Source organism: Abramis brama, assembly GCF_963993115.1.
Source record: "Abramis brama genome assembly, chromosome: 1".
In the NCBI taxonomy this organism is placed as follows: domain Eukaryota; kingdom Metazoa; phylum Chordata; class Actinopteri; order Cypriniformes; family Leuciscidae; genus Abramis; species Abramis brama.
Window position 1 is genome coordinate 12077273 of NC_139963.1, and position 22017 is coordinate 12099289.

The 22017-nt window shown below is 36.6% G+C and overlaps 1 protein-coding gene across 1 annotated transcript in view; it reads right to left on the bottom strand.

Moving 5' to 3' along the window:
• Positions 1–22017, bottom strand: part of mgat5b (alpha-1,6-mannosylglycoprotein 6-beta-N-acetylglucosaminyltransferase B) — a gene marked incomplete at its 5' end in the record, with an annotated part of 135946 nt that overhangs the window by 94970 nt on the left and 18959 nt on the right. The window contains one exon of the mRNA XM_084111143.1: positions 7434–7578. Within this exon, the coding sequence (XP_083967269.1) occupies positions 7434–7578 (145 nt within the window). The remainder of the gene's footprint in view (positions 1–7433; positions 7579–22017) is intronic.

The following is a 22017-nucleotide window of genomic DNA, read 5'->3' on the forward strand; positions in this document are numbered from 1 at the left end:
TACGCTATGCAAATTCCGCAGACCCATGGCATTTCATTGCCATTGGCTCGTTTTATATACTCGAAGGTGATAGGCTTCTAGGCGAAACCCCAATCGTCGTCATCCGACGTAACGTCTCCGTTCCCTACTCAGGGAATGAGGGTTACATCCGTAACCGAGACGTTTCGTGGTCCAGGCTGGGCCAGTTTGTTTTTGTTGCCATTTGTGGAGCCTGGGCTGTCTACAGAGACCGCGTTTTTTCACAGTGTGTTCAGGGGACAGGCAGCTAGCGGATAGTGAGGAGATGTTTGCTGGATGTGACAAAAAAAAATTCAGCCTAAAAAACGTGTGACATCGTTTACAGCACCTTTAATAAAAACTGTATAAACAAATGTATTGATCATTGTTAGTTAATGCATTAACAAATGTTAACCCTCTGAGGTCGGCAAACGCGCGGGAGCGTTTTTCTGGATTTTCTCCACATTGTAGCACTATAAATTACTCCGTCATTTATGGTCATACAGAAAAAAGAAATATAAAAAAAAGAATCTGTGATATTTCTACTTTTGTATGTGTCCACTTACAATCAAATTAAAACATTGTGCTTTTGTAAAATAAAGAAAATAAACAGGGTGTGAGTTCTGCCTCTCCGTCGCGGTGAACTTTTTTTTCTTGAGCACGTCTATAAACTGAAACCAAACTCAGCGAATACTTGTCACACATTTATGAGCCATATACCTTTATAAACATTTAAGTGTGTACTTTTAAATGATCGGATTCAAACTGAAAACAAATTCTCTGTTTAAGTAATTTGTATAAAACCAATAAGATGTCCAGCTTCTCAAACGCTTCCTAATTATTTTTAATTTAGCCACGCCCACGAGCGCAAAAGAGATTCACATGCAAATCTCCACATGGAACGCGATCGCGCTCAATACCTCAAAAACAAAACACCAAAACACTTCACAAGTCTCTGCTTTTAGACGCGCCTGAGCTTACATTGGATTTACCTCAGATGAAGAAGAACGCGATCTGAAGACAAGAAAGATGTAAGGTAAGAAATTTGTACATATTAGTTTGTTATTGTTGCATAAATTTCACATTGCAGTTGAACTGTTGCTAGATATATGGTGAATATTATAATATTTAGACCCGTGTTTACTGTTACTGTGTTTGTGGATATCTGCTCAAACGTAGATATGTAGGCTATATGGTAACCATAATGTTTTATATTTGAGCGCGATCGCGTTTGAATGTATCATATTTTGGATCGTGATCGTGTTTGAATGACATTTGAAGTAACATGATAATCAATATATTTTTCTCTAGCTTAGTTGTTACTGAAATCTTTTGGAAGATTTATACTGCTATAGGTTATTGTTATTATTATTTTATCCAGCACTGTGCATAGCTTATGCCTACAAGGCACAACAAACCTGGTGTTCATTATATTATATATTGTTGGAAACGTGTGTGTGTGTGTGTGTGTGTGTGTGTGTGTGTGTGTGTGTGTGTGTGTGTGTGTGTGTGTTTATTCTGTGAATTTTAAAAAGCAATTTTAACCAGAAAAATCTAAAATTTATTCCCAAAATCGTACAGGCCTTTCTCTTGATATCAGTATGTTCACTTTTTTTTTCTTTCAGGGCCCAGATGCCACTGAGTCCTGCTGACTTCAACATTCACATGAGTCTCTGTACATGAACATGGTAAAGTGAAAATCAAACACCTTGGAAATGAAAGGTATGTACAATGTTTTTAGGAATGGCACAAAGGTCTCTGTCTTTGGATCATTGTTTTCAATAAGTGCTTTTTTGGCATTTGTTGTGTATCTTTGGACTATGTTGTGTTGTAAATAAATCCAAACAATTTAAAAGCCATTCTTTTTTAAATCTCCTCATTTACAGTATTGTGCAAGGTTGCTCAGAATGACAGGGCCTGATAGCTCCTAATAGGGCCGTTAGGGGAGGGTCTTTGTCTTTCTCAGGTGTGAAAACAATACATATTAATGACCTCCCGCATAAAGCATAAAGCTTTCTCACACAAAACACGTCGTAAACATTTTAAATCAATATATTGTCTTATCTGAATGAGCAGTCAGGGTGATTTTCGCATAGTTTTAGAGCAAATATTCTAGGCTACGTCATACAATTTTCAAAAGTCTTGTGAAGAAATAATCAGTATGGGTTTCATGGCCTTATTTCAGTGAGAATTTTTTTTTTGTATTTTCACAAACCACGCATAAATGTCATTATCTCAAAACTACAAACTTTTACATACATGCTGCTGATATATTATTGTAGCAGAGTTTGTGCTGAATACAGTGTAATTAGACTTTAGCCATGAAAATGTCACAAGTAACAGAAATAACCAGAAATGTCAGAGCATGTCAGAACACCTCCAGGGCCCAGAAAACAGCTCAGACCCCAGAGGGTTAACTAATGGGACCTTACTGTGGACCTTAAATGCATAGTTCACCCAACAATGAAAATTCTGTCATAATTTACTCACCAATCTCCAACAACTTTTTGGTTTCCAACATTCTTCACAATATCATATTCTGTGTCCAGCAGAAGAAAGACATTCATACAGGCTTGGAGCGACTTGAGAGTGAGTAAATGATGACAGAATTTTAATTTTTGGGTGGACTATCCATTTAACTGTTACCAACATTTAAATTTTTATTAAGTAAAAATTGTAATGTACATTTTGTATGTTAGTGATGGGATTACAGTTAACATCAAATAACAAAATAATAGATATATTTGTATTTTTGACCAAATAAAACATCCAAATAGTGGCCCTGAATATTTGCCCTAAAAAATATGGATATAATAAAACGATCAAAAGTGTTGTATGGCCGAATATACAAATTGAGTAAATTGTTAGATTGTGCCGATATCCTCCCGGCAACGGCAAAATGTTAGATCAGATGGATCTCCATGTCAGAAATATCAGATATATTAGACATGTCCCAAATCACTGCCAGAAGATATCAGTCTTAAAAAAAAGCCAGGGAAGAGCTGAAGCAGGAGACGAAGTGATGATAGTAAAAAGAGTCTTTCAGCAAGCTCGGGGAGTGCATTGTCATCTTTGTTTCGCACCAAGTGTTTGATTTCTTCATAATACAGCTCGCATGAACCGCCTGCAACCTCGTGCCCTGCAGCTACAGTACATCAGCAACACGCCGAAGCAAACAGCCCCCCTTCTGTGAGCAACTGTCACTCGAAATAAATGTCACCTCTGCACAGCACAGGACTGAACGCTCACAGAACCACGCCATCTGAACCCTGACCTTTCTGACTTCACACCCGAAGACAATAAAGCGTTTAGGCGGAGCTGTCACATGCATGTTTGACTTCTGCATCCTTTGCACTTCTGAGATTTCTTTTTTTAGATCCTGTCAGAGCTTTTTACCTTCTGTAGTCTTGAATCCACACCAATCAAATCAGTTTTATAAAAGAACGTCAGTGTTGATTTTTCAGTCCAACAGACACATTTCGAAAACACAAGGTAAAGGCTCTGAGGCTTTGCTTATGCTGCACCCAATTCAATCTGTACTGTATCTGCAATCAATTTTAGGGCTGACTTTCACATTTTGCGAGTGATGACTTGGATCTGTTTGTTCAGTCAGAGTAGTCAATATGCGTTATTTCTACATCAGTTGTTGCAATAATTACTTCAGCTACAACAAGGTGCCCTAAGACTTTTTTCTACAGCAACAAAGAGTACAGTAGCATAGAAAGTGGTGAGCTCATCAGATAATATAAGCATCAGAGGCATGACAGTATTTCAAACAATCAATTACATGTCCACTCATTCACTATTTACTATATAGCAAATGTAGTTACATAGTTACAACGAGTCGTGTTATAGAGAGTGAACACAAATTTGATCTGGCATGATTGTAGACTGCATTGTGTATCTAAAGCTTCAAATTGGAACATCGCATAAAACATTTGCGAAGGAAGCAGCATTTCCTAAAACTCTATTTTACAGAAATTAAAGTCATAAGTATCAACCAATCATTAACTCTAAATGAAGGCTCTTTACATAATTAAAAATGATTTAATGTTTGTTAAACTTAATTGTAAAAATCTAGTAATCCGTACTGTTCACATACTATGCCTTTGTTACTCAGAACACCCAAGTTAAAGGGATAGTTCACCCATAAATTAAAATTAGCCCATGATTTACTCACCCTAAACCATGATTTACACAGCAATATTGAGAGACTTTTTTTGTATTATTATCTAAAGACAGACATAGTTTGTTCAGTAAACCACTGTTTAATATATATATAAAAACATTTTTTTTTGCAAATAAAAAGTTTCATTTTTCCTGCTGAACCCAAAAAATAAGATAATAATAATAATAATAACAATAATAACAATAATAATAATAATAATAATAATAATAATAATATGTATATATATATATGGCTTCAAACCTGAGATAAGTAACAAACTGTCATAATACCGTTACACCCCTAATATTATTGTGAGGCGCCTCTCATTTTTAAAAGAAAAAATGCATTCTGTGATCATCCCTTTACGCCTGTCACAATTTATTTTTTTATTTTTTTACTTCTGAGTCAGACTGGACAGATAGTGAAACTAAGGACGACGGAACAGCTTTTAAAGCTATTTTTTGTTGATTGACATGACAGACAGAGTTAAGGGTATTTTGGTTTTGATGTGTGAATTGTAATGTGGACTCATGCATTTTCTGTAAAGCTGCTTTGAAATTATGTGTATTGTGAAAAGCGCTATACAAATAAATGTGAATTGAATTGAATTGAATGGTATCTTACCGGTAAAAAGACAAAACACATCTGCTTGTGTTAATATTTGTGTATTTACCAGAAATATCAATCTGGTAATTTTACGGTAATTTACCAGGCTTGTTGTGTGAAAGCACAGAGTTTGAAAACATTGATTATTTTTGCAGTTCCATTGGTGATACTTAATGAGCAGAAATTACACACTTCAGCTTTAAACTATCACTTCACTAATTACTTTTCAGTGACACAGAAGAAACAGAAAGTTGACAACTTTGATGTGCATCAAAGATTGTATAGCTGGTGTATGTGGGTGTGTTTATCCTCTAAGATTAGATGATGTCGGAAGATACCACACGGAAAGCCAAGGCACAAGTAACCATTTGAACTTCTAATGTGACAGACATATGTTTCCATGGAGACAGGTGAAAAATGTGGGAAGTGTCTTGACTAACTCATCAGCAAGACGTTGACTGTCTGAAACATTCAGACTTGCTGCTGCCTTCAAGATTATTGGGAACTTCCTACTTGCAAACTCTGAAATTGTCACTACGGTGTGATGTGTGTTCACAGAAAATGATGGCAGATGTGTTTTGATTTTGCTGGCCAGTTGCCTCATTAACCAACAGTGTTTTTGGAAAGCTTTTTTCAAGCTATTGCTCATTATATATACAAAATGTATGCAATCCAGTGTTCACTCCTGGATTAACTGCTGGAAGTGGACAAGGGGTTAAAAATGCACATGTAAAAAAGCAAATCAGTTTCCCTTTCAAGGAAACTCACGCTGCGTCGATTGTCGCTGTAGGAACGCTTTGCGTGATTAAGTCGTGAAGCATGTGTGAAATCAGTCCAATGGTGTGGCGGAACGTCAGAGGCGGGGGACGTCTCAAACCAGGAAACTATAAAGCCAGCCCAAACAAAGCAGCGCTAGCTTCTGAGTCTTCAGTAAGCGCTCTCTGTGAAATCGTTTGTCATATTTGGTGTTGGACTTATTTCACATGTGCTTCAAGACGTAATCACGCAGAGAGTTCACACTACACACAGCGGGAACCGAGGTTACAGTCGTAACCAAGGCATTTGTCTTCAATGTAGTGTATCAAATAAAAGTCTTCGAATTAAAACTTCTTTAGCAGCTGCAAAATCTTCTGCTTTATGCTTCATCCCACTCCTTTTTGGACATATCTTAATTATTGTTTATAACACTTTAGATATAACTATTGTTATAACTATTGTTTATAACAATAGATATTGTTTTTTTCCTTTGGTATGTTGCAACGCACTTAATGTATTTTTATATTTTATTTTATTTGTATTATTTTGTTCGAAATAAAAGACAGAAAGAAAGAAATCTCATTTGGTTCCTTTTTAGTTGAAGGCACAATATGTAACTTTTTTGCTTTAAAAATAGCAAAAATCACTATATCTATGTTATATATTTTTTTTAGTTGTGTACTTACATTATCCCGACTGTTTCCAACAACTTTCAAACCAGGAGAAATTTGTAATTTAATTCGAGAAACGTCCCGTTTCTTTATTTCCTTTTTGTCGCCGCCAATGCCGTCATATCTGCGTTGTCCCTGGTTTCCGCTCGTGCTGCCATGGCAACCAGAGCTATGAACCAGAGCTGTCTGATAGTAACCAAAGCGACTGACGCGGACAACTTTGTAGTTCGCAATGTCTATTTGCACGCTGTTGTTGTTTCGTTCAAACATTATGGACCATGGACCTTTGGATAAAAAAACAACTAAAACGAGGATCAATATCAGCGCGGTGTTTTCGAGATGCCGAGAGCTCCCATAGACAGTATATAAACGAGAGCTCCACGTCCGAGACTTCGACTGCTCCTACATGTACTTTATTACACAGGTGAGCACATTTACATAAAACTAATCAATGTTTTATAGTTCAACAATGATAAAATGTCAGAATATGATCTGTATGTTATTCTAATGTTGATCTAGCTTACTGCTAGTCTCATACAGACAAACTAACACATACATTTAAACACATTTAAATGCAGTTTAGTGTGCTAGTGTAATGTTAGACCAAGTGAAACAGCGCTGCGTTACCTCACAAGTTTAATTTGTCTAATAAACTGACCTGTGAGTAGTAATTCTGCGTGTAGTTTGGTAGAATGAAATGTCCATATTCCTTTTATATCCGCGGGACTCGCTTCGCGTGTGGAGCTGATAGCTGTCTCTTAGCAATCCCGAACTGCTTCATATCACAGTCATGATAAAAACATCGATGTATTCAGTCATTCAGTCAACATTATTAGATCGGTCAGCTTGACGTTGACAACAAGATCCATAGTTCTTAGCAAATGTTGTGTCATCAATCTACGCCTTTGTTATTGTAAATAGGTTAGCGACCCCTAGTGGCCAAAAATGCCATACTGTACCTTTGATAATTTCACTGACTCGATTAACTCGTACTCAAGCCGCGATGAACTACATTTTCAGTTAAACTAAGCACTAACTGCTACTGTTCACTTCACCCAGCACACAGATAAACAAGTAGATAACTGGCAATTACAACATTGTGGTGCCATTCATGTGTGCTCATCTCGTAAATACAATTATCTCCACACGACGTGAAGGCAGTAAGTGACACCTGAATTCAAGAATGTTACTGAAAATGTTATTGCTGTGTTGTAATCATGAATGTGAAGTTGCACCTGTGGAGAGCGGAGCTCAGCTCCTCCAGTTTGTGGGACTCGCTGTTGTTGCTCATTTTCGACAACGTGTCGATCCTCTTCATGATTATCTCCAACATATCGCTGATCTTTCTCAGGACCCCACGAGACTCGAGACCGCCCATCACTGTGACACAAAACAATGAGTACATGTAAATTCGGACAGTTACAATAAGTAGTCATGTACTGCCTAGAGACCCTGCTGAAAAGACCAGAATGTCAAGTTTCAGAATCGGGTTAAATTGATCCTTCAGAAATCATTCTAATATGCTGATTTGATACTCAATATACATTTCTGATTATTATCAATGTTGATATATGCTGTTCATATTTTTTTATTTATTTTTTTTGATTCTTTGATGAAATAGTAAGTTCAAAAGCTAATATATTACAGCTTATATTTAAAATATATTCAGTTTATATATTCAGTTTTGTACAGTGTGTGCAATGATTGCCTTAAATTCCTCAAGCATGTTTTACTCAGTCATAAGTCATTAATACAAAAACATACAAAACTGTGTTGGTAGACCATTTTATACGATAGACCATTTTGTGTGAGGTCACCATTATGGTGATCAGTATTGTACGGTGATCATTATGGTGATCTTTAATCTTTAGTAGTTTTTTTTCTTTCTTTTTTTCTTTTTCTTTTTCTGGCTGCTGTAACTGTGTGTTTGTATAGTACATTTTCTATGGCAAAGAAAGCCAAGACAGATTTTGGGGATGATCTGTTGGTTATTTACTAATCATCATTTAGCCTAAATCACAGATCTTATACCAAGGATTATCACTGAAAGAGTTCTAGATTTTAAATACTTTTATATATTGCAATATCCACCCTGAAACATAACTGAATTGAGTGAAAGTAACTTACGTGAATACACATTTGTGTAACATAGTAAACATATTTTTGCTAATAGGTTTTGTCCAAATGCGTAAGCACTTCAAATCTCTTCCCCGATTACAACAGCCACATAAACTGCAGCAGGCTGCAGCAATATTGACAGACAATTTTATTATTATTATTTAAAGACAGACATTGTTTATTCAGTAAACCACTGTTTAATAAAAATAAATAAATAAATAAATAATATTGAATAAATAAAGCAAGTCCTTATGTATTATTAAATACATTGTAAAGTAGTGAAAAATAAACTAAAATGTGTTTGAAATACATTTATTTTATGCTAAGTATACTACAAATACATTTACATATTTATGTACTTACCTTAAATACTTGGCAATTGTACTTTTTGTATCCTAAATAGGTATACTTAAACCCTGCTAAATTGGAACAACTAATTGTGTACTTAATGTACTTTAGTAATCCGGAAGTAGTGCTTACATCTATCAAAATATATACTGTACAAACGTATATTTGATTGTGCTAAACTGGAACTATTTAAGTATACTTATATATATATACTTTAGGTACACTTAAAATATCTTGCATTTAACGACTGATATTATACAGGGATCATACTATCCTTACTAATAGTGATATTAAAACACATTTTAGGCCAAATAAGGTTTAATTATAACCTTTATATCAGCAATCACCTTCTTAAGCAATATGTCAGTAAATATGTTAATGGATTTGTAGTTAGGATGAAATAATTGTATTTTAAATACATTTTGGTAAAGGTTTTGTTTTTCCCCCAGGGAATATATTAACACAATATATTATTTATTATATTTTTATATATTATTATATTTAAACCATTTAATATACTGATCATAAATATATGTAAATATATTTTCTTTCTGTAAGACCAAGCAATAATTCAACATGGAAATTTATGTTGGCCTAAGCCAGTCTGTTTAGCATTGGAGAAACACAATACAGATATAAAGATTCTCTAGGGCTGCACTCTCTTCCGAGAAAGGCTCAAAAACAAAGTCATGGCAAAACAAAGAGCCTGAATGGAGACTGAACTCAAATTCACTGGCATATTAGTTGTACTTACTCATAATACCAACAACAGGCTGAGGGTTTTATTCAACAACATTTCAAAAGCTTCTCATTAGCACAGCCTCTCTTGCTCTCTCTCTCTCCAGAGCATCAGTGATGAGGCAACCTACTTCAACTCTCATAACTGAAGAAAGGATACAAACAGCACAATACAGGAAGGGGACCAATTAGGCTGACAGTCGAGTTTAATTTCAGAGCTTTTAGAGCTCCTGCTGTCTGTTTCCCGGGAAGCTGGTGTGAGTGAGTGGATGCCTCTCACCTGGCCAATTAAACAGAACACATCTACAGCTGTGAGGTCAGTAGGCCTCCAGAACACTTCGCTCTGACATTCTCTGTTATAGAGATCATCCTGAACTGAATGCATCCTTCTAATGATGAAGGCTACAGGAACATTACAGCCGAGTTTCTTCTAAAGTGCCCCAGATTAAGGCCTCTGCGGCTGATCTTCCTCAGAGCTAGACTACTTTCTTTTGGGGTCAAACAATTCTCACAGCTGGATATTTGAACTTTCATTGCAAGTAGCATGCTCACACTTTTATAATGATGGTAAACATGCAGGATTCATTTGTTATTATGAAATTCTGTGATGGTTTACTCACCCTAATGACATTTTAAACCTGCACGCATATGTGGAAGCTATTTTGAAGAATGTTGGAGTCCAAACAACATTGGACCCCATGGGAAAACAACCAAAAATAAATAAATAAATAAATAAACAAAAAACACTAAATCGGAATAAGGAAGTTTGTATAATTAGTCAGGTTTAATTTTCACTTGACTGCGACTCGTTTCTTATTGGGCGTTAAGACATGTACATAAGACATCCCTTACGAAAAAAGAAGTTTATTCGAGTGTGCTATTAGTATACTTCCTTTAAACTAAAAATAAGAATGTATACTTTCAGTATTTGTATGTACTGCTCAGAAATGTACTTAAAATTGCACTTAAGTGTACTTGACCTTTAGTTGTACACAATATTTTTATCGAGATATACTTAAAAGTATTAAGTATCCTAAGCATACTTGGCTTGTAGTTGTGTTTCCTCTTTTGTTTGAAAATTTTGACACATAAAGAAAACAGATATGTTCCTAATTCTGAGTATCTGAATTTTTGTGTAGGCTAGTTCACTGGTAGTGTACAGAGCAATTTACTTCAAATCTACTTTACTCTTTCCCTGCCATTAATGGAATTTTTTGGCTATACATGTGTTCACTGTTATACAGTAGGGGACTCCGGATCAAAACACAGTTAAAATTGAAGCAGAAACAAGTGAAGATTGTTAACAACGCGATCATCAAACATTAAACAGCATATAAATCAAAACTGCCTAACGGTACAGAATTAAATGTTGAACCCATGAAGAGGAAATGACTTTGGGGGTGTTGATGGACTTGATCTACTCCATCCATGTTTTGGTCATTGTTCTAAATCTGATCTGGACGAAGTCTTTGACAAAGACTAAGACTGGCAAAGACTTCACTTGTAGTACAGTTGCAGTACAAACCAAAAATAAAATAAAAAATGTAAACACTAAAAAGTTGGCCAATTTAGGCTAGTCTCAAGTAGTATTGAAACAATACACTTATAAGTATACTTCTATCACATTGATAAAGTATACTTGATAAAATGACCTTGAAGTATACTTATTGTTTGTAAGGGACTGTAAAGTCTTGATGTAATGGATGAAACAACAAATATTTCCTTTTGTATTGTGATGTACATCCGAGTGAAACGAGTGGTAACACTTTATTTTAATATTCCACTTAGACATATATTAGACATTCTACTAACTATAAGTAACTTTGCAACTACATGTCAACTAGCAGTCCCTAGAGTATTAGTAGACTGTCTGCTTAATATCTGGTAACACATTATTTTGATAAAGTAACTTTGCAACTACATGTCAGTTTATTCTACTAACCTGAACTCTAGCACATAACCCTAACCTAACAGTCTACTAACAATCTAATGAGAGTTAGTTGACATGTAGTCGCAAAGTTACTTATAGTTAGTAGAATGTCTAAAGTGGACCATTGAAATATAGTGTAACCAAATGATTTATTGAAGAAAAAATATATGGCAGGGAATTGGTTCTATCCATCTGGTTGTTGATTGGATGAAGGCAGATCTAAATGATCCAGATTTTAGGAGGAAATTTAAAAAAAAGAACATGCATGGATGAATTGTTCACAATAAGGTCAATAGCTTGCATTTAGGAAATAGATTAGGTGCATTTTAATTTCATGCTGACTTTAGGTTGACATGGCATCTTAAAAATGCAACACTCTTTAAAAACTTTTGAAGGACTTTAATATTGTGACCCACCTTTAGTTGATGCCAACAATTTTCTTCAGAAGATCTGGCTCGAAAGCAAACATGACTTTATATCAAACTTCAAATATGTGAGCCAAATGAGTGATTTCTAGAGTAATATCTAGTACCTGGGAAACTACTGTATAGTTTAAAAACATTCTGGTCAAGATGTTAACTTCAGTACGCTATAACTGGATGATCACTGAGTGCTTTTGATCTCTGAGATTTGTGCAGAGAGCGCTCTCATTCATCCAAATCAATTGGAAGACTGTGTAAAAACTAGATGAGTAATGATTATGTTGAGAATGATCTACAGTATAGACAATCTCAAACACTGTTCTGTATTTTAACTTGACCAAAAAAATAAAAAAATAAATAATAATTAAAAAATAAATAATAATTAAAAAATACTGGGTTTGGTTCAACAAATGTGAAATTCAGTGACACTGTAAGTAGTGGGAATTCAAGCAGTTGTTTGATGTTCTGCGAAGGTTTAAAAGCAGAATTTTGATTCTCTTTTTTTTTCTCAAAGCACTGAACCGGAATCTTGTTTGTTACTTAAGCAACATTGGTGGTTGAGAAAGTACATGTTGAGTAAGTAATGCGTATTATGACATCATAAAATGATGTTTTGATTCCTCAGACTCATTTTTCACTTACTATCTGTATCTGAATGCAAGCATAAGTAGTGTAATTATTTCATTGTTACTTCAATCTCACATTACTCATACAGCTTCACAAACTCCTCTTTATAATGTTGTAGGCAATCCCAAATAAAAAAAAAAAACTGGAAAAAGACTACCTATGGTTTAATCTGTTTTAGCTCATGTTCATTTGCCCAAAACCATCACCAGACCAGCTTGAACAGTAGATATCAACCAGCATGGAGGCAGGTTAACACTAGAAAACCACATTAGGCTTATTATAAAAAGCCTGCTCAGATGCACACTTCAAAAATCCATTGAAATAGTGCACCATCTGGGCATCTTTGAAATACTATTTTCAGCATAGGTCTACTGTTATTTAGGATGCAAATTTGAATCATGCATACAATCATGCAGACAGATTGTATGCAAATTAGGATGAAGTGAGTGATTGTTGAATAGTTGCTTTTATTTCCCTTGCACTAGATAAAAGCAAAAAAAAAAAAAAAATGCTTGGTAAACAAACACCGATTTATATGTTAACATGCAATTTTACACTTTTAAAGTGTGATAGTTCATACATTTTCCATTAATTTTTTCACTGAAGGGTAAGTTGAAATTTCTGTCAGAGGTTCCTGACAGCTGCTTAGTGAAACATAACCTGGAATATTCCTTTAAGAAATTCCTTAATTTCATTCAAATGACATAATACAAGGAGCCTAGCAGTAAAGTATCAGAAGGCATTATGACTCAAAACTTTTTTTACTAACTCCTTAATCAACCCTATTATGTAGGCAGAACAGTGCAGATAGCAAAACCAGCAGCACAGTTCAGTCATTACTGTCCATGAGAAAGTCACCAACATTTGCTTAATTACAAGATACATGGTTTTATTGGGGCTTTAATCTGGTGAGATTAAGTTCTGCTTTTGAAAAGTGGAGGTGGACTCCATAGTGTATGAACTATGAAGTATGGAATACTAATGTCTTTGAGAATCCCTGCTGAAAATAACAGCATAGCTAGAAGCAAGCATGCTAAGTTTGGTTGTTGATATGTTGGTTTTTCAACAAGTCATCTTGACTATCTTATCCAACAAGACTTACTTGGTCAACCATCCAGTGTTGTAATACTTGAGACCAGACTTGGTCTTGAGTCTGCCTTGAGTCCAAGGCCATATTTTCACAGTCTTGGTCTTGTCATGGACTCAGGAGCATTTGGACTCAGTCTAGACTGGACTCAACTACTATGACACCAAGGCTACGTTTTGTGGTTTGTGAAGGCTTACAGATATGATCCACTCTGTGCTACAGTGTCTCTGGACCACTGTGGGTGTGCTGTTGAGATTTATGTGAGTGTTCATCCCAAAGGGAAGCACAATCATACAGCCTAAATTGCTCAGATCTCTTTAGGTCTGTGTCTTGATTTGACCCTCTATGGTTTTGGTCTTGTCTCGAAGACAACTTGAAGACCATGCCGATGTTGGTCCACAAGCTAGGCCAGAATTAACCCAGCACTATAACCAGCCTAGACAAGCATGCAAATTCCTTCTGGTCTTGTTCCAGGTCTAGTTTTATTGGACAAGACCTTGGAGTCTCCGAGTCTCAGATTAGCAAAAGGTATCTATAGGAATTAGTACATGTTTCAAAACTATGTTCACGGTACCACAGTCAAATCCCAGCTGAGACGTAAAATCATTATCCCCGATTCCCAAAACCCTCTTGAACCTTAAGCGATACATTTGATCTTTGTGCTGTTCTAAGTTTGACTTTAATGCGGACACCATTTTCAAAGCTCTGGATCAGTGAGGGATGCGAGCAGTGTGTGCCTGCTAATCCTACTAACGTATGCTGCCTCAGCTTCCTGATGTATTTATTAGCTTGCTGAAAAGCCACCATTTGTTAAGCAGTGAGGGCTGATAAAGTGATTCACGACTCCCACATGCGGCTGTATACTGCTGACTGGAGCCGGGTCTGCTTGCGTGTGCATGCATGCAGGTGTCTGTGTTAGAGATCCTTAAGGCCATTATACTGTATGTGTGTTATGTGTGGGTGAAGGGGTTCGGGTGATACAGTAATACTGTATCTAGCATTCTCTATGAGAAATTTATTTACTGCTTTTTTCTTTGTAGATTAAAGCTGAAAAGAGTCTCAAGATTCTTGCTTAGGGATTTGGGAGTCAGTTTCAGTCCATTAGAGGATGGCTTTATGAATGACCATGTCTTTATCTGAATGAACATTAGTACTGAACAAATCCATGCGCCTGTATCTAAATAACTGATTGACCAATCTCACATACAGTATTGTAGACCCTTTAATGGGACTGTGCTATGTTGGGTCTACTATGATAAGCATTTCTAACCTATCAAAGTGTAGCCCCCGATCAAAAAAGTGCCCTCATATGTTGACACTGCTTTAGATATACAGTATGGATATAAATTGTCTTTACAATAAGTAGCAAGAGAGTTGTTCACGAACTACATGTGCAATAAAGAGCTTCATTGCCGACAAACTGAAAAAATCTGATCCCTACAATAGTAAATATCTACTCTCTCTAGCACCTCCTTTTTGTTTTCTGACTTACAAATGATCCCGTTACGCTGTGAGAAACCAGTGCATGAGTGAACTGTCCAAATGTAAATCTTTTTTTGCAAACTGATTAGCTTGTTCGACTGATTATATCAAAAGAGGGACTCATTCGCAATCTGGCATTGCTAAGTCTGATGCACACATGTAATGATTGCTGAAATACTATCAGAGGAAATTAATCTCAGGTCGTTATATGGTAATCTCCACCATCAGACAAATATCTCATGCTCATGCCCCAGTAAAACGAGTCTAGCGATGCCAATGTCTGATACCCAACAGCCTATGCAACAGTTTGTCACCAAATTGTGGACTCTAAGGAGTACCACAGGGGTTGAGCATGACATTTGGAATGGGCCTTAGTTCAAATCAGACCAGGCCAAGATACTGGATGCTGAATAGGGGTTGATTTGCAAGAGTTGGCAGTCATGTCCTTGCTGACAAATCCAGCATTCGCCAGCTCTGTTTTGGTCCACCTAGACCAGCACTGACCAGCATAAACCAGCCTGGGTCGGTGTGAAATTTGTGCTGGATTGTGCATGATAATACTGTGATGATTTGTAAATCTATATGAGGTTTTCACAGCATAAATTCAGTAAGTGAACCCAATCGCGTGCCTCATATTCTTGTACTTTGGACAGTCACGGAAACACCATGCTTTGGGAGTTGTGGGTTGGTGGTCAAGTGGTGATGGAAAACCAAATCTTACCATTAGGGATGTCCCGATCCGATCACGTGATCGGAAATCGGGCCCGATCGCGTGTTTTCAGACTCGATCGGAATCGGACGTTACCTCCCGATCAGGACTCGGATATATATGTATTTATATTCTCATTATTTTTTAACACCTCTATTATGCGGTGACACAGAGTTACGGCGGTTTCACACTGCACGCGTTATTAGAGTGTAAGCAGCGCAGGAGCAGTGCGTATGGTGAGCAGGAGCAGGACACTGAACCGTGGGTTGTGTACAGACAGAGTCTATAATGGATAAGTTGGCATTGCTTTTTTTCATTTTCAAATACATTTAAGAGAAAAGACTTGTCAAGAAGCTTATTTTATTAATAATTTCATTTATATAACTTTTGGTTCATCTTTGTTTTTATTGTTATGGCAATAAGTTTAAGTTTAAGTTTAAGTTTGTTTTTGGACATTTGTTTTCTTTTTAAATTGCTGTTGGTCATTTGATTGACTGTTTAAAACACAATAGATATCATCAATGCACTTTTTGGATAAAACTGCGGTGTATTATGGCCATGATCAATGTATTGTCACTTTAATTCAGCAAAAGCGGCGCAGCAAAAATAGACTCGGCGCCGAAACGATCGCGGCACTGCTGCTTTGCTACGCACTGCCGCGCCGCCTCTGCGTGCGGTGTGAATGCTCTAAAGCCTGGTTTAATCTGTTAACATGGGCGGCGAAAAAAATACGCGCTGCACGCTCTGTTTTAACAGTGCAGTGTGAAATATTTTTTAATATTTACTGTTGCACTAAAGTCCAAAAGTGAAGAATTTATTTATTACTTGATTGTTCAAGCTACCTCACAGAAGTGCTCTGTTTGTTAACAGAGTTGTTGAATGTTAAAATAAGGTGAATTAAATAAAAAATAAGGAACATCCTGGATCTGTTTTTTTCGCTCTTCTTTATTCTTTTTTGTTTTTGCAATATAAGTTAGAAGTATCGGATCGGGACTCGGTATCGGCAGATACTTAAAATCAAATGACTCGGACTCGGACTCGAGGGCAAAAAAACCTGATCGGGACATCCCTACTTACCATACCTAACCATAAATAATACCAGGACGCACAATGCTAGAGCATTTATGTAAGCAGGTCGCTTGCGTTATGCATCCAATAAATGAAACTGAAACTGCAAATGTGCAAATAAGAATGTTAACAGATAGTTTAGGAATATACAATGTGAAACAGCAGCTTATTAATATACAATAATAAATAATAACCCCGGGTAAGTTATGAGAAGTGTGAAATGACTCAGGGTTAACTCTCTCAAGTGTGAAAAGCCCTAATGTGTGTATACACTGACTTTTGCCAAGTTACAGATATTCTTTTGTTTATGAACAATAAAGTACCATAAATTGCACATGCAATACTTCGTACGGCAAGCCACTGGCAACACTTAAAACAACTTTCACAGCTGTGATATAACACTTAAATTAACCTTCAGCAAAGTCAGACTCAATTGCAGCTTTTTGAGACTCTAAGATAAGAGTCAAGCAGCAGACTGATAGGTAAACACTCTGAGTCAGCGCAGGCTGTGGGTAAACATTCACTGCTGGCTGCAAGCTCCTGAATATGGAGAAGTGTACCAATGTGATTGACTGAAGCTTGGTCTTGTAGCATGATGTGAGCCCTGTTGGCTTACTGCATTAGACATAGGCCATCGAAACTAGGGATTGTGGGTTTCAGTCCCATCTGGGCTGAGTTTAGCCAGAGTGAGGCAGTAGATGCCTAAAGGTCAACGGATAGAACCCATCCTCTGCTAAGACTGCTCATTACTCCTGAATTTCCCCTCAGGGATCAATACAGTGCATCTGTCTTCTAAGAGCTGAGAGTCTTCTGTACTGAACAGCTGGAGGAAATGTTTCCAGCAGTGCGAGTGCAGTGTGATGGGCTTCCTCCTGCAGAATATACAGATGTGTTGTCACTAATTGGCAGAAGAATAAAGTCACGTTATGCTCTACGTAAAGTGGGTAAAATGTTTGCCTCTAGATTTAAGAGGCAAATAATGTTCATATCATGTAGTTAGCTTTGAAAATCAAGCTTGCATTGATAATTGCTAAACATTTTTTAGTTGCCTTGACAAGATTTTTTTTATGTTCAAAGCACATCCTGTTACTCATTTTAAGTTGACTTTAACTAGAGATAATTAGTTGAGTTAATTTAAGTTGAGTGTGATGCCGTGATGTGGATCTAGAGTTCTGTAGCAGCTCTGATCTAGCAATGAAACTTTTGTCGAGACTTGGAATTTTGGCAAAGCCTTTTGAAAATAGTGTTATAGAATGGTGCCAGGGTTTGCTGAGTGGTTGCTAAGGTGTTCAGAGTGGTTGCTAGGGCTTGCATGTTCCAGGGTGGTTGCTCGATTGCTCTAGGTATCTTTGGGGGTGTTGTGGTTATTAGATAGCTTGTTCAGTACAACATAAGATCAATCAACAGCATTTGTTATTTGGATTACCACAAAACTGATCATCCTCTAAAGGGTTAGTTTACCCAAGAATTGAAATGAACATTTCTCAAATATCTTCTTTTGCATTTAAAAAATAAAGAAAAACATTTTTTTAGGGTGAGTAGGCTACATGATGATGGAAATTTTTTTTTTTATTATTTTTTTTTTTTTTTGTGAACTGACATTGTTTGGTGAATATGCCATTGTCAGTTATTTCATAGAAAGCACACCCATAACATGCATGCTATGGATTAGACTGAAGTGTGTGTGTGTGTTATTGATGTGTTTATTATAACATTTTCATTTAGTAAATGCAAACAGGTAGCTTGAAATAATTGGATCTCACGGTTTTTCTTTCTCCAAAAATACACAAGCAATAATCTAAATTCTGCACCATACCTCTATAAAATCATTAGTGATGATTAGTCACAGTGAATGAGTGCAGGTGTGGGTATATTCCACACGTCAAAACAAAAAACTTCTTAAGTCTTTCCCAACCAAATGAACTGCCTTATCAATGAAATTGAAACTAGCTTTGCATAGTACCGTTTGATGAAGTCACTTGAGAGACAACAATGAAATAAGGAAGTACACTCAAGACAGAATAAAAAAGTAATGAATTCTCAATTTTATCTTTAAAATATAATCCCTTGCTTTCAGCATTCAGAAATGAGAACTATATAAATAAATATAAATAACCACATCCTGTTGTTTTTTGTTTGTTTGTTTTTACACATGCTCTGCTCCACACTTCACAATCTCGTAGAGAAGACACGCTCTGCCCTGTCTTACTGTGGCTCATCTGTGGCTCAGGGATGAAAGTGTGTTTAATTCATGCCACGCAAGTGTGTTAGTGTGTGTGTGTGTGTTTGCTTCAATTAGCAAACGTTCGCTCAGGGATTTGAAACTGAAGTAAATAGTCTTGCGGGAGGGATTAAAAAGCATGTGACAGAAAAGGCAAAAAGAGCAGTAGAACGATTAGGAATATTAAAGCCGGGTGCAGGAATATATTTCCACTGAAACGGGGAGAGAGAGGGAATGACTCAAGCTGCAGCTCTTCATCACACACTCCACTGCTCTTACACTTTAAACAATGACCACTGCCATCCAGAAGAGTGTGAGTGGCTCTCAACGTGCCACCATCCCAATATCGCTTTCAGCCGTCGGAAAACAAAAGCTCTGTTTCAAAAGCTAGTGCCCTACAGTAGCACACCTAGGAAACGTTTTAGTTTTTAGAGATGCACTCCTGACAACACAAGTGTAGCTATTGCTAATGCTATACAGGATTAGCTGAAAATTCCAAAACCATGATTTTAGAAAAGAATTATCAATGAAGACAGAGGCTTTTAAGATTCAAAAAGTTCCAAAAGAGACTTGTGCACTATTCACTATTCACATTCACACAGCAGGATTTTGAATCGTCCACAAGTCCAGATATTTAGCATGCCAAATATCTCATGGGTGTCTGCGACGCATCGTTGATTCTGATTTGTCTCCGATTTCGGGCATTTGTCTGCGATTTAGCAAAATCTGTTGGCGAGTGAAAATCAAGGCTAAAATCATGCATCATGTTACAAAAAAAAAAAAAATGCAGATTAGTCTTTAATTTAAACCTGAAAAGTATGACTGATTACACCTTAGCTATCTGCTAGTTGGTCAGACTAGTTCTTACAACACAGTCTAATAGGGATAGTTTCACCCAAAAATGAAAATGTTGTCATCGTTTACTCACCCTCAAGTTGTTCCAAACCTGTATGAGTTTCTTTCTTCTGTTTCTTTTGAACACAAAAGAAGATATTATAAAGAATGTTGGTAAGCAGAAAGTTGACGATAGCCGTTGACTTCAAAAGTAGAAAAAAAATACTCAATGGCTACCGTCAACTTTCTGGTTACCAACATTCTTTATAATATCTTCTTTTGTGTTCAACAGAAGACAGAAACTCATACAGGTTTGGAACAAGTTGAGGGTGAGTAAATGATGACAACATTTACATTTTTGGGTGGACTATCCCTTCAACAAACTGGCTGTGCTTATGCAACTGGTCCAAAGCTGAACGCACCATAATTTTAATCTGTAAATGACAAGACATCAGTAATAGCCTTTATTAATATTAATGTTGAGCTTCAATAATGTCTTTAATCTCCATGCAAAGTGTAGCAAATTCCTTTAGGCTCCTGGCAATTAATGCCATTCGAATTTAGTATGGTCATCAGTCATTTTCTTTCTATGCTCCCTTTGTTCTGTAATTGTCCTGCATGGATTTCATTTTTTAAATATACACTGTAATTAACAACAAGTAATTCCAAAACAAATGGACTTCATCATGCGTTTATGCGTACTGAAAAGCATGAGCACAATAACATTGCTTTATTGCCATTAAAGGGATGGTTCGGAGTAATTTCAACCTTGGGTTTTTTCCCCTTGGTTGAACATTATTAAAGTTAGAGCTTATTTAGAGATATCAGCCGAATGGCTTAGTCCAGGCGCTAACGGATCCAAGGCTGTATCTCGTAAATTACCCCACTAATAATGCCCAGAATGGTACCAAACTTCTACAGTAGTACAAATAGGTTCTGTACTCATAAAACGAGGCATTGGAAAGTTTTTAAGTACATCGGGAGTTTATTTAAATAACACTTGCCTGATGGCTTATGCTACCGCTAACCCGGACGTCAAGGTCACTTCCGTGATTTGGGAAAAGCCCGTAAAAGTCATGGCCGAAAGCGATGCATAAGGATGTAGTGTAACAACGCCCAGTTCCAGGAATGCAACAATTATTAGTTAACACTAAGTTGTCAACACTTCGGAAAAACTACTAACTAGTACTAGTTGGTACTACCAACAAAATCGACCAAGGGAAAAAAAAGCTTCTGGGGGGTGTTTGGCTCGAGGTCATGGTGCAAAGGACCCTAGGTTGAAACTCCAAACCATCCCTTTAAGACAACCACCATACAAGTAAAAAAAGTTTAGTACACTCAGCAAAGTCATCACACCCACTGTGAACTGAGTCAGAATGTCATTGGCAGTCACTGGGTAAGGGTGTATAAATTAATTGCCTGTCAAAAGCCTGTCAAATCATCATTAATATGTTTGCTTCCTGTCAGAGCTGAGTCATTTTATGTCTTATCTTGGTCAAACCACATTCTTGTGAGGCCTAATGGATTTTCCGTATTTTAATGAAGTTGGACCTAAGAAATCAGCTTGTCTAAGAAATCATCTAAAAATACATCAAGAAAACTGAGAATTACCAGCACAGTCTGAAGTTGAGTTCATGCAGCAGAATATCAAATTATCATAAAACTCTTCCATTTATTAGTCATGAATGGTCCCGGGAGGAATCTGCTCACTTGTTTTCACATTTTATTCAAAATTCTTGAATATCTTTTAACAATTCAAAGCCATGTAACTTGTAAACTTGGACAAATTGACCTGGGCTGCATTTCCCAAAAGTATCACGTAGATCGTAGAAGCCACCAAATGTCTTTACGATCTATGATTTTGGGAAACACAGCCCATAATTCTGTCAATATTTTGTGTAGTGGATTTAGCTGACTTCCTATTTTAAGCCTTTAACTGTTTTCTCAGTGGTAAACCATTTGGCAACACAGTAAAAGTATAAAAACGCTGTGATCTATTCAAAGGAAATTCGACTAATGATCACAGCTAATTAAAAAGATGCATAAAGTTAATTTATAGGCTGCAACATGAAGTCCACTAAGGCAAGCCGAAATAAGAACCCGAGGGAAGCTTTATTTATATTCATAACCAAAATACAAGATAAACAAAACCTGACTTGACCCGAGAAACAAGAGACTCACCCACAGCACACTGTAAACATAAAAGGTGCCTGGATGAACCTTTTGGGGTTCTTC